This window comes from Scylla paramamosain, unplaced genomic scaffold (genome assembly GCF_035594125.1).
Source record: "Scylla paramamosain isolate STU-SP2022 unplaced genomic scaffold, ASM3559412v1 Contig1, whole genome shotgun sequence".
In the NCBI taxonomy this organism is placed as follows: Eukaryota; Metazoa; Arthropoda; class Malacostraca; order Decapoda; family Portunidae; genus Scylla; species Scylla paramamosain.
The window spans coordinates 2,045,001-2,057,500 of NW_026973666.1; the positions used below are offsets into that span (position 1 = coordinate 2,045,001).

General features: G+C 43.6%; 2 protein-coding genes across 5 annotated transcripts in view; one reads left to right on the forward strand and one right to left on the reverse strand.

Moving 5' to 3' along the window:
* The window catches only part of LOC135095847 (vesicle transport through interaction with t-SNAREs homolog 1A-like), a 13,887-nt gene extending 5,820 nt beyond the window's left edge, over nt 1-8,067 (forward strand). For 2 of the 4 annotated variants that reach the window (XM_063996984.1, XM_063996985.1), the window contains exon 6: nt 1-499. This exon is cut by the window's left edge and continues 1,660 nt beyond it. The gene's annotated coding sequence lies outside the window, so the exon portion shown is untranslated. Of the gene's footprint in view, nt 500-1,117; nt 1,229-2,532; nt 2,583-2,718; nt 2,823-4,987; nt 5,133-5,570; nt 5,842-6,206 lie in introns of those variants that run through there. The other 2 variants (XR_010264525.1, XR_010264524.1) reach the window with 2 other exon arrangements.
* LOC135095843 (electron transfer flavoprotein-ubiquinone oxidoreductase, mitochondrial-like) overlaps nt 3,968-12,500 on the reverse strand; it is an 11,385-nt gene continuing 2,852 nt past the window's right edge. Inside the window, exons 3-12 of the mRNA XM_063996978.1 lie at nt 12,264-12,416; nt 10,936-11,094; nt 10,223-10,419; nt 9,710-9,927; nt 8,972-9,142; nt 8,245-8,453; nt 7,748-7,930; nt 6,389-6,610; nt 5,656-5,826; nt 3,968-5,115 (exon numbers count right to left, since the gene is read on the reverse strand). Of these exons, the coding sequence (XP_063853048.1) occupies nt 5,663-5,826; nt 6,389-6,610; nt 7,748-7,930; nt 8,245-8,453; nt 8,972-9,142; nt 9,710-9,927; nt 10,223-10,419; nt 10,936-11,094; nt 12,264-12,416 (1,676 nt within the window). The 3' untranslated portion in view covers nt 3,968-5,115; nt 5,656-5,662. The remainder of the gene's footprint in view (nt 5,116-5,655; nt 5,827-6,388; nt 6,611-7,747; nt 7,931-8,244; nt 8,454-8,971; nt 9,143-9,709; nt 9,928-10,222; nt 10,420-10,935; nt 11,095-12,263; nt 12,417-12,500) is intronic.

The following is a 12,500-nucleotide window of genomic DNA, read 5'->3' on the forward strand; positions in this document are numbered from 1 at the left end:
ATGTACCATTTTTTTAAATAATTTGTTTGTTTTTAAGAGAATAAAACTGTCAGATATTAATAAATCAATGTAGTTTTTTCTTTTTTCTTTCTTTCTTTCTTTGCATATTTATTTACTTTTAAGAGCACCAAACTCTAAGATATTACTATCAAGTCAATATGTTGTTTATTTACTTATTATTATATTATTTTTCACATTTTTTTAAAAGAACCAAACTTGCAATCTTGTTTTGATCACCATTATTATTATTATTATTATTATTATTATTATTATTATTATTATTATTATTATTATTATTATTATTATTCAAGATAACCACTTCATTCCCCTCTCATTCACTCATTCATTGTCACTCATCCCTCATAGCCCATCATTGCTCACCTCATCTTAGCTGTGTCCACCTGCCTTCATTACATCACCACCTTGCCTCAGCCCTCATTGTAACCTCTTGTTTTGTATCATGGAGTTTTATCATGTTAAAATAAACATGTTAATAATCCACTGTGTGTTATTGGAGGTTTGTGTGTCTGTTTATCAAGGTCTCTCTGTGTTTAAATGCTGAGGTGATGCCGCCAGCCACTGTTGCTTTGGGTGTTGTCAACCTGTGATGGCTTGACATTCAGGCTTGTATAGATGTTTTCATAAAGAGTCTGCCTGGTGTTGTTCAAGAGAGGCAAACATTTGATAATCATGTATACTGGAGGAAACATACTTTTAATGAGAGACTCAAAGTCACACAAGCTTTTTAATGACTTCACATCAGGTCATACAATAAATGAAACTTGGTGCAGTGTAAGCGCAGCCAGGACCAGTTTGAGTTTGGCGCTTGAATTAGTGATATGTGGATACTCTGACAGTTATAATTATAATGGCTTATCATTTAGTTTTACATGTTTATACTTTATTACATTTCATTTTGTGTCACCACAGTACAATGTGAGAGTAGCTGGTGCATATTACTGGAAGCGGAAAGCCAATTTAGTGGAGTGGTTGGTGTGTAGTGCGCGGTGGATGTGCGCTTACGCCGCTGCGCAGACCATCAGGCAGAGAGGGAATGTGTATGAAGGGCGCACGTGTGCTGCTGCCTTATTTAACTGGATTTTTTTCCTTGAATAAGAGAGTGACACGGGCCGTGGCTGCCTGTGTGTGCTGATGCAGTCTTGGTGCCTGGCGGGAGGTGCCTGGGAGGGCCGAGAGCTGCTCACGAGGGCCAGCAAAGCTCACAATGGTAAGTGAGCCACCTATCACTTGTCCAGCTGGGGGAGTTTGCACAATTATTCGTTTTCCCCAAACGCCATCTTGTAGTAGGTGGTAACTTTGATAGTGTTATTCTTTATAATAACTCCGCGTCACGCACCACAACGAGACAGGAGGGTTAGGTGACCCTAGTGTGTTTTAGGAAATTTTCGTCAAGCACTACTTTTATTGGTTTTTATTTTTCAAGTTCACATTTCACATAGTATCCCCTCATTAGGAACATGACAACATTCCACGGTCTTGCAAACGTTCTTAACCTCCAGGACAAAATACCCAAGGATTAACCTCAACAAAATTAAAAACCACGAAAATTCCACTTATCTGTATGTTATCAGCTCGGGTGGAGGCTAGTTTTTCCTGTATATCCGCCATTATTTCCTACATCTCTCACTTATCACAAGCCAGACATGTCACTAAATGGAGGTACATGATTACGCTTTTATATCCGCTGGTCAGATATAATCGCCATTGCTTAGTTTTGGTGTGATGAAGGCTCAAGTGAGGCAGAGTTGCAGTCGTATTTTCTACCGGGACCGCTGCCATGATGGATATGCCAGAACAAAAAAAGCATAAATATCGAGGTTAAACGTAAAGGATAACAGATAAATAATTCATAAACTCGCAAGGAATAATAAGTAAGTCAGGAAAACTATTGTATTTATTGCAAGGGGCTGAATAAAAAAAAAAAGTTTTAATATCGTTGCAAACAAGGAATAACCGTTGAAATAATTCATAAATATGCAAGGAATAGTAAATAAACAATAAATAAGCCGAAAACACCAGATGATAACTTATATTTATTGCAAAGACCAGAATAAAAGAAAAAAAAAGATAAATACAATAAGCTTGAATATCAGGGCCAAACATAAGGAATAAATAACATAACACAAATATTTAATTAATAAACACGTAAGGAATAGTAATAAAAATAATAATTAAGCCAGAAAGACTTGTACTTGTTGCAATGGGCCAGAAATGCTTCGTAATTCGAGGCTGAAATGCTAGAATCTCGTCAATAGCAAACCAGTAGCGAGTTATAAGTGTGTTCCTTAAGCCTGAAAGAGTGGGGGGGGGCAACAGGGGGATAAACTATTGGGGGTAATTGTGCCACTGAAGACTTAGTGACGAGTCCATTTTGGCGTATGTATTTTTCGCGTTTTGTTTGAAATTAATAGTTTTCCTAGTGTTTTTTGGAGTTTTATTGCTTGGATTATGTTAATATATTTTTTGTGTTTGGTTTAAGTATTTGTGGCTCATTACGTCAAAACTCCGTAGGCCTTGTGAGAATGTTCCTTTTGGCGAGGGTTTTCATTTCGCGTTTTGTGGTAAGTTTTACGCAGTTTTCCTTGTTGAGATTGCTTTCATTAAATTATTATAGCTTGCTGTGTGTATTTGGTTAAGTAATGTTGCGTCTTTATATCATATGTACTTGTTAGATTGATCATCGTTCTGTATTGTCAGACTTGAAACGAGGTAACTACTAGATGGGTCTGCCCGACGTTCTCTCCAGCCTTGAACTTCCCTCAGCATCGTGTCCTGGTGACGCCCTCAGTCTGTCGCCAGCTGTACGTACCCACGTATTGCTAGCGACCGTATTCTGAATCACTTCTGCGCCGCACCTCCACAAATTTCAAAAGGCTCTAGTTGAAGTGATTCGGGTTTTTAAGGGTGTTTTTATGAGTCTTCTGACATATTAACAAAATGCATACAAATTAAATGGAACACTCTTGATAACCTTCCAATCGTCTCAGTGGCCTTTGAAAATAGTGGTGAAAGCGAAGCCAGAATACGGGCGCTGGTGTGACGTCAGATACACACTTCTAAAACAGTCACGCAGCACAAAAACAGGACATCCCCCTGAGGGCCACCACACAAAGGACGACCACCACAAGCCCGTTACACAACACTGCTACTACTACAGCTTCTCTGGTGGCAATGTGATGGTGAGCTCGCCGTGCCGTCGTGAAGCCACGCCCCACGCTCTACAAGTCTTCACCCATACCCACAGATAATACAGGTCAAGAATCCCTTACATAGCCTGGCCTTGAATGCCGTCCTGCGTGGCCACTTCGATCCCATCGGCGCAGTCACGCTGCCCACTATCGCCCGTCGTGGCGCCACAGTTCAGCGCCTCGCCATGCGTGGCGGCCACCACCTGATGCCTTGCGCCGCCACACCCTATCGCTCTGCCCGCCACCCACCTCCCATTGCAACCCCTCAACCCCCGTCGCGGCCACGCGTGAGAGTACCACCACTGCTGTTGCTGCTGTTCATTCAGAAGACGACGGCGTCACTTGTACCACCGCCACCATGGCCACCCCGCGGGTCGGTGCGACGTGACCCCAGCTCAGGTGTGACTGCTGGTGGCCTGCCGTTGTTCCCGCGTGGCGCAGCGGTTCCGCCACACCTCGCACGAGGCATGGAAATACCTACGTTGTCTGGCTTCCTTCCCTTTTCTTAGTTTTTCCGTTTCCTTCCCTTCCTTAACCACTCTTGTTTTCCTTATTTCCTCCCCGCTCTCCTTTCCTTCTCTATTATGTATCCTCTTCCTATCTCTCCCTCCCAAACCTCTCACCAGTTTTCTTTCTCCCCAGATGACCTCCCATCCTTCTCCTAAGCACCATTACCCCCTCTCCCCTCTCCACCTCCACAGCTTCCTCCTCCTCCCAGTCCTCTCTTACCAAATAATTTTGATTAATGAAATATGGAGGCAGTCAAATTGTTTTAATGGTTTAATCAAGGTCATCACAGTTTCTAGTTGAGTTACAGCTGAAGAAGACAGGTTAAATACGAGCTTAGGCCTAAGATTGCATTGATAAGACTTCCCTGCCTATCTTCTTACTGTCTATTTGTTCATATTACTTAGTTTGCATTGATAAAACACTCCTTTCATACTACACACATCACATTGGTAACTTCCATGTCCTATCTTCTATTTGTGTTCATATTTACTAAGTTTGCATTGATAAGACCTATTTTACTGTCATGTTACTAATTTTTCATATTATTAACTTTGCATTGTTAGCCTTATTATCTATTTGTATTCATATTACTAAGTTTGCATTGATTAAACTTTCCTCTTCAATTCATCTTATTGCCTGTCTGTTTGTGTAAATTTGCATTGTCTCTTGTTTCCAATCTATTTTCTTTTTCATTATCAATCTGTCAGTGTCATCTTTCTTGCTTCCCATCGTCAATCTGTCAGTGTCCATTTTTAATTTTTGTCTCCTGTGTTTCCCCTTTCTTGCATTCTTTATTATTGCTTTTCCTACACACACTAAATTCTCAGTCTCTCTTCTAGTTTCTCTGTACATTGATTATACCCGTCTTCCTAACCACATTTACTAAAAAGATCCTTATGCATTCAATTTCTCTCTCTCTCTCTCTCTCTCTCTCTCTCTCTCTCTCTCTCTCTCTCTCTCTCTCTCTCTCTCTCTCTCTCTCTCTCTCTAACCACATCCTAATTTACCCAAGACAATGCAACACTCCACCCTCTAGGCAACCCTTCCTTCGTGACCCACTAAGGAGAAAAGCTGTAGACAAAACCCTGAAAACTTAAACTCTATTGGGAGAGAAATTAATTTATTACTGAGATTAATTAAATAAAAACCACCAAGCCATTATTATTTGTCACCAACTGTACATGATCTGTCTCACAGAAAATATAAAATGTACAAATCTATATTTTATCTTTATGTACACACACGCACTCAAACGCACTCTATTACAGACTGTGGCACTCGATGAGGACAACATGGGAAGAGCTGAGAGGATCTGAGATGAAGACTTGGGTTTAAACAGCAAAGGAGAAAGAAGTTTGCTGCCTTAGGGACCCTCCTACCATCCTCTACACAGCACCTGGAGGAGAGAGGAAGGTTAGTGGCATGAGAGAGAGAGCGAGGGGTTAGTAAGGTGGCTGAAAAGGTTAGGTAGGTGATTGCTTCTATTATTGATGAAAGATTAATATTTGGTAACTTTAGCATTAGAGGTGCACAGAATAGTGGTGAGAAGTAATTGAGTATTGTATTGTGAAATTTTGCTTACTTGTTTACCTGTGCAAGGTCTTCATTTACTAATGTTTTATTGGTAAGTGAGGTGAAACAGATCAAGTAGCCAGCTTTAGTACACTCACCTTACTTAATACATACCTATTCACACACACACCCATAGTTAGTTTACTACTGACAAAATGACAAATTACATCACAGCAACACATGTAACAAAATTATACAAATGAAAATAAAGAAAATCATGTGAAATTAAAGCAAATCTGTCAATTAGCCAAATAAAAACAACTATGCTTTTTCTTTCAGGTAGAGAGTAAATATTAGAGCTACCTCACACACACACACACACACACACACACACACACACACACACACACACACACACACACACCTCCACATCACATCCCATCATAAGCAGGGCCGCCACCAGCCTCGGGCACCACCCAGTTGATGTTCTGTGACGGGCACTTGATGTCACACGTCTTGCAGTGGATGCAGTTCTGTGCGTTGATTTGCAGCCTCACTCCATCACCGGACTCCAGCGGCACGTACTCATACACACCTGAGAGAGGAACAGGTGTGTAAGGCAGAGGGGTGAGGGAGGGATGAAGGTGTGTGAGGGGAGGGAAGGATGGAGGGACAGGTGTGTGTGAAGGAGGGGTGGAGGGACAAGTGTGTGTGTGTGTGTGGTGAGGCAGTGTTGGAATACAGCAGTGATGTGAGACAAAAAAAACTGGCTAGTGTGTTATGGATGTATGGAGAGTTTCAGAATATTGTAACTGATTCTGTGGCATAATGTACAGACATACATACAGCAGTGTGCCAGAATTATTCTTTAAAAGCCAAATTTTAGGTAAGATTTCACACTAAAAACTGTTTCTCTGTTCTCTCCTTCTCTTCCTCTCCCTTGTTACACACACACACACACACACACACACACAGTAATATCTTTGTCTCTCACTTTCTTTCCCTGAACAAACACCACTCCTTTTTTTTTTTATTTCCTCTTCTCCACTTCTCTACACACACACACACACACACACACAGAGACCACTTCCTTTCATTACCTTATCTCTTCCTCTACACATACACACAAACACTTCTCACCCTCCTCTGACTCTCACCGGCAGGGCAGAACCTTCCCTCTGGCCCATCAAATATGCCATGGTTCCTCTCCACAGGCACACTGTCGTTCCGCAGGGTGAGGTGAGGCGGCTGGTCGTGGTCGTGGTTGGTCCCGGTCAGTGCCACAGAGCTCAGCAAGTCAAAGCTCACCTCCCCATCTGGCTTTGGGTATGCAATTGGCTTGGCTTCTGAGGCAGGCTTCAGTCTTTCAGCATCGCGCACTGTGGGGGGGAGGAAGTGATGAAGTGATGGCAAGGAGAGGAAGAGAACTGGAAACTAAGCACTGACAGAGGAAAGAGAGAGAACTGGAGAGAAGATTTAAAAGTGAATAAGCAAAGAAAGGAAAATAACTCAATAAATTTAAGAACTGGAGAAGAGGTTTAAAAGTGAATAAGTAAAGAGAACTCAATAAAATTATATGAAAATAAAGCACTAATGGAAAGAGAGAGAGAGAAGTAGAGAGGAGTAGATGTTAGAACAAGAAGTGACAGCAAGAGGAAGAGAACTGGACTGAATTACATGGAAACTAAGCAAAAATGGAAGAGAACTAGACTGAATTACAAAAAAAAAAAAAAAAAAAAAAAAAAAAAAGGAGAGAACAGGAGAGATGTTCTATACCAAGTGACAGCAAGAGAGGAAGAGGACTGGGTGAAGGAAGAAGAGAGAACAGAGATGGTGTGGAACAAGGAGAGTAAGAGCAGAACAGAGCTAAACTGAACTATATGGAAACTACAAGCATTGAGGGAGGAATGGGAGGATGAAAGAAATGGCAAGAAGAAAGAGGAGGAAGAAAGTTGGACAGATGGAGGAATCAGCAAGAAAGAGGAGGAAGAGAAGTGACTAAAAATGAAGAGATAGTAAGAAGAGAACTGGACAGAAATAGAGGGGGGACGAAGAAATGAAATGTTTTTTTGTTTTTTTAAATAAATACATCTCTCCATCTCTGTTGCCTGGGTTAATTCTGTGGTTGATCCTTGTTCCATCCAGTAAGGTGTCTGTGGCTGTCCACTCTTTGTATACAACCAATAGCCTGACAGCTGTGAACACCTTACATGTATGTTGTGGACAGCAGCAGAAAGATATGTTTATCAAGCGTTTTGTTTGTAAATACTGGATTCTGAGAGTAAGCCTACAGCTGTGTACAAGAGGACGGCTAGGAGCACAACAAGGTGTCCACAACATGGCTGAAGACTTGGTTAAAAGATTACCCAAACACAGGAATGAAACAGACCCTTTAAAGTGTTCACAGGAGTTGGGCTTTTGTTTGTATATGAAGATCGGACAGCCACAAACACCACGCCAAAGCAAAGTGTCATGTGAGCCACGTGACACACTACACACACCCACCCCCCACACACCTCCATGTTTCAGCGTCCAGGGCTCCTTGCCGCGGCCCAGCACGTAGAACAGGCCAGTGTACAGCAGACCGCCATACAGACCCAGGGGTGAGTGGAAGGAAGGCCGCACATTCCTCACTGCATGCAGCTCCTTCCACACCCAGGAGTCCCTCAGGGTTGTCTCGTAGCTCACCGGCTCCACCCCTGTGTGTGTAGTGTTGTGTAGTATATTGCCATTAAAGAACATACAAATTTTGAAGTTATTCGTCACATGTGGCAAATCTTTCCAGCAGAGGTAACAATAATATGCCTCATCAATTCAATAGACATGTAAACAATGACTAGTATTTTACCTGACCTCTCTCTCTCTCTCTCTCTCTCTCTCCCTCTCAGTCTTATCCAATAACTTTCTGATACTAAACTGGAAGCAGATAGATGCAATTCCCAAAACACAACCTTAAATTATAGGCAAAAAATTAAAATATCCCCCACTCTATCACACACACACACAAACTCACACTCTGCCTCAGCATTCTTCTCATCCGTCAGCTGGTCGAAGATACTGTCAGCAGCCAGCATTGCACTCTTCATGGCATTGTGGGTCCCCTTAATCTTGGGCACATTCATGAAGCCAGGGGAGCAGCCGACCAGACAGCCACCGGGGAACGTAAGCTTGGGGATGCACTGAAGGCCTCCCTCATTCAGTGCTCTGGCTCCATATGATATCCTGCAGGAGGGGAAGGAGGTATGATATCCTGTAGGAGTGGCAGAAGAGGGAGGTAGGAAGGATATGAAGAAAAGAGGGGATGAGAGAACAAAGTGAGATAGGTTGGTAAAATATGAGGCAAGGAGAGTGGGTAGGACTAAGTGAGGTAGGATACTGAAGGATATATAAAGGAGAGGGTAGCAAAGTGTAGTTAGTGAGGTAGGTTGGTGACTGAAGGATGAGACAGGGAGGAGTAATGGCTGACTGTGGTAGGATGTAAGCTGAAGGATGTAATTAATAAAATGTAATGGTATTGTGAAGGAAGATTACAAGAACTGTGTGAGCTAATGTAGGGAAGTGATGCCAACCATACATCCATATACACACCAACTATCCCCCCAACACACACACACACACACACACACAGAGAACTCACAACTTTACAGATTAACAAGACAAATTAAATTAACTTGACAAGACAGAACATTACAAACTTAAATAAATCCTGTTAAAACACCGCCCTCTACCCACACACACACCTGGTCCCTCCCCGTAGCACAGCTGCCACAGAAGGATGAGTCTTAAATCTCTGGAACTCCTGGAAGGGGCTGAGGTAAGGGTTGGTGTAGTCCAGGCCTATAACGAACCCCAGGGACACCAAGGGTTGGTCCTCAGCCAGGTGGTACAGGAACGACCCTCCATAGGTGAATCTGGGGATTGTAATGAGGTTGTTAGAGGTGTCATGCGATTACAGTCTGTTCAGAGGAAGAATCTCGGCCAAACCTGTGTTGTGTTGGCAGCCCTGCTCACCACTGGCCTGCAGACTGTGGGGGAAACTTAACCAGCCTTATATTTTTTCACTTAGGTTAGGTGAGTTTTGTTTATATCCACAGATGAAGCAGTGTTTTCAGCCTTCATGGGGTAAAACACAAAGTAATTAGGTTGAATATAAGTTGAGGAATCAAATTTTACAGTTTATAAACCAGCTGACTTATAAATGTGATGTCCAGCCACTGTGAGGTGATGCTTAAAACAAAACATCTTCTGGAACATAAAATCCCCCTGAATGTGATGCTGCTTCCTGATTTTACATGAAAGAAGTTATATAAAAGAAAAAAACTAAATTTCCATGAGTATTCTGCATGTCGCCTTGTACCTTCCAGCATCACGCAGGTAACACAACTGAGAGGAGATAGATTTTTTCCTCCTTATCCTTCCATCCCTCCCTCCTTCCCTAACACTCCTACACACACACACACACACACACACACACACACCTATCTAGCGGCCAGCCCACAGTATGCTCTATTGTGCCAGGCTTGTGGTTCTCCGGTGCCACCTCCCACAGCTCCTTCAGGCCAATGCCATAAGTCTGCGGCTCACAGTTCTCCCTCAGGTTGAATTTTGTGTACAGCTGCTTGGCCAGGTGACCGTGACAGCCCTCGGCAAAGACGGTACACTTGGCACGCAGCTCCATGCCTCGCGCGAAAGCATCCTGGGAAAAGTGGAGGTTGTGACGGGGGTTGTAGTGTGTAAGTTATGCTTTAGTTAGGTTTGGTTAGGTTAGGTTAGGATAGGTTATGTTATGTTAGGTACAGCTGAAGGAAAAACCAAACAAACAGAAGAGGTGATAGAGAAAAGACATACAACTAAACAAAGACCACACACACACACACACACACACACACACACAAACAAACCTACACACACTCCTAAACACACACACACACAAACAAACAAACCTACACACACACCTAAACACACACCTACAAACACACACACACACATACCTTTGGCGATCCATCCTTGGCAATACCCACATCACCCGTCGCCACACCCGCCACAGACCCATCGGAGCGGTACAGCACCTCCGACGCAGGGGTGCCGGGATACACCTCCACCCCAAGCTCCTCCGCCTGCTCCCCCAGCCACCGCACCACATGACCCATGCGAACGATGTAGTTTCCATGATTGTGCATTGGCATTCCTGGGGGTGGGTGGAGGGGTTAAGGGGGTGAGGGGGGTGTCTGGGATAGTTTGGGGGTTTAGTTGAGGGATGTGGAGAAGAGAAGAGGAGGGGGGTGTGATAATAGAACATGGGACAGGAAGGGAGAGGAGAGTGTGATAATAGATGGAGGAAGAGAAGGGACAAGAGAAGGAGAATTAATGAGAGATAGAGGAGGAGGAGGAGGAAGAGGTGTGATAATGGAAGGAGGAAAAAGTAGAAGAGTGTAACACAAAACGGAGAAAGAACAGGAAAAGGAAGAGGAAGAGGAGGAAGAGTAGTAGTAGTAGTAGTAGTAGGTGTTTCAGTGACCATTTATGTCAGATTTCTGTCTTTGCATCCTACACCACTCCATCTCTCCTCCTCCTCTTCATACACCTATCCAATCAACCAACATTCTCTCTCTCTCTCTCTCTCTCTCTCTCTCTCTCTCTCTCTCTCTCTCTCCTTCCTACACCACTCTCTCCCCCATCCACCACTCCCTCTCCTCTCTCTCACCAGGCAGGATGGGAATGTTGAGCCTCCCCTTCTCGGTTAGGAAGCTAAAAACATCCTTGGTGACGGGGGTGTTCAGTGGTGCTCCTCTCTCCTGCCAGTCTGGGAACAGCTCCTCCAGCGCCCTTGGCTCCAGACAGGCCCCGGACAGGATGTGGCCGCCTGCAGGAGATTTTGAGGTGTAAGGGGTGTTGAGAGGGGCTGGGTGGTGTTGAGAGGGGCTGGGTGTGTTGAGAGGGGCTGGGTGTGTTGAGAGGGTCTGGGTGTATTGAGAGGGGCTGGGTGTGTTGAGAGGGGCTGGGTGGTGTTGAGAGGGCCTGGGTGGTGTTGAGAGGGCCTGGGTGGTGTTGAGAGGGGCTGGTTGTATTGAGAGGATCTGGTTGTATTGAGAGGGGCTGGGTGTATTGAGAGGGGCTGGGTGTATTGAGAGGGGGCTGGGTGTGTTGAGAGGGTCTGGGTGTATTGAGAGGGGCTGGGTGTATTGAGAGGGGCTGGGTGTATTGAGAGGGGCTGGGTGGTGTTGCTTCTTTTTCCATCATCTTTGGTCTCACACACACCAATTAGTCAGTATGTTTGTCTGTGTGTGTCTTCTTATATATATATCAATTGTATAACTGTATAATTTGTCTTCCCAGTCAGTCAGTCACTCACTCACTCTCTCTCTGGACTGACTGTTGCTTGTACATCTCCCTTTTTTGTCCTTTTTTTTTTTTTTGCCTTGCACATCCACACACATAATATTCCTAACCACACTTCATATGAGAAAACAACAAAACATCACACACATATACACACACACACACACACACACACACACACACACACACACACACACACAAAGATAGATAGATAGTTTATTAATGGATAGATAGATAGTTTACTGGCCACAGCATATTGCAAAAGAAAAACCACTAAAACACTACTGATCTTTAAAAATACATTAAAACACACATAAAACTTGAAAGCCAAAAACTTAAAGAGAAGAGCTCAATGCAGAACTGTCAACTAATCATATCTCAATTAAAACAAAGATCATTCAAATATAATTCAACATGTTACATTCAGGCAAAACATTGTGAATAGTGAGTGAATGTCCTTGAACACACACACACACACACACACACACACTTCCTTCTTGTTTCCCTTAGACAGTGAACATTTAAAGAGAGGGAAAGAGAGTATAACTAAAAGACAAACAGAGGACACAAAAGACAAGACATGTATAACCAAACAAAGACCAAACAAACAAACAAACAAACAAACACACACACACACACACACACACACACACACACACACACACACACACACACACACACACACTCACTCACCAATATCTGCAGCCTTCTCCACCACCATGACCCTCAGCTCCCTCTCCTCCTGCTGGGCGCGCTGCATGAGTCTGATGGCGGCACTGAGCCCTGCCGGACCGCCCCCCACCACCACCACATCTGCCTCGTCCTCGTACCTCTCCATGTCCACATCTTGGGTGAAAATGTAATGACAACTCAAGTATGCTGTATTTCAAATGATTTAAGTGTTATATCAAATGGAATATCTAATGATTT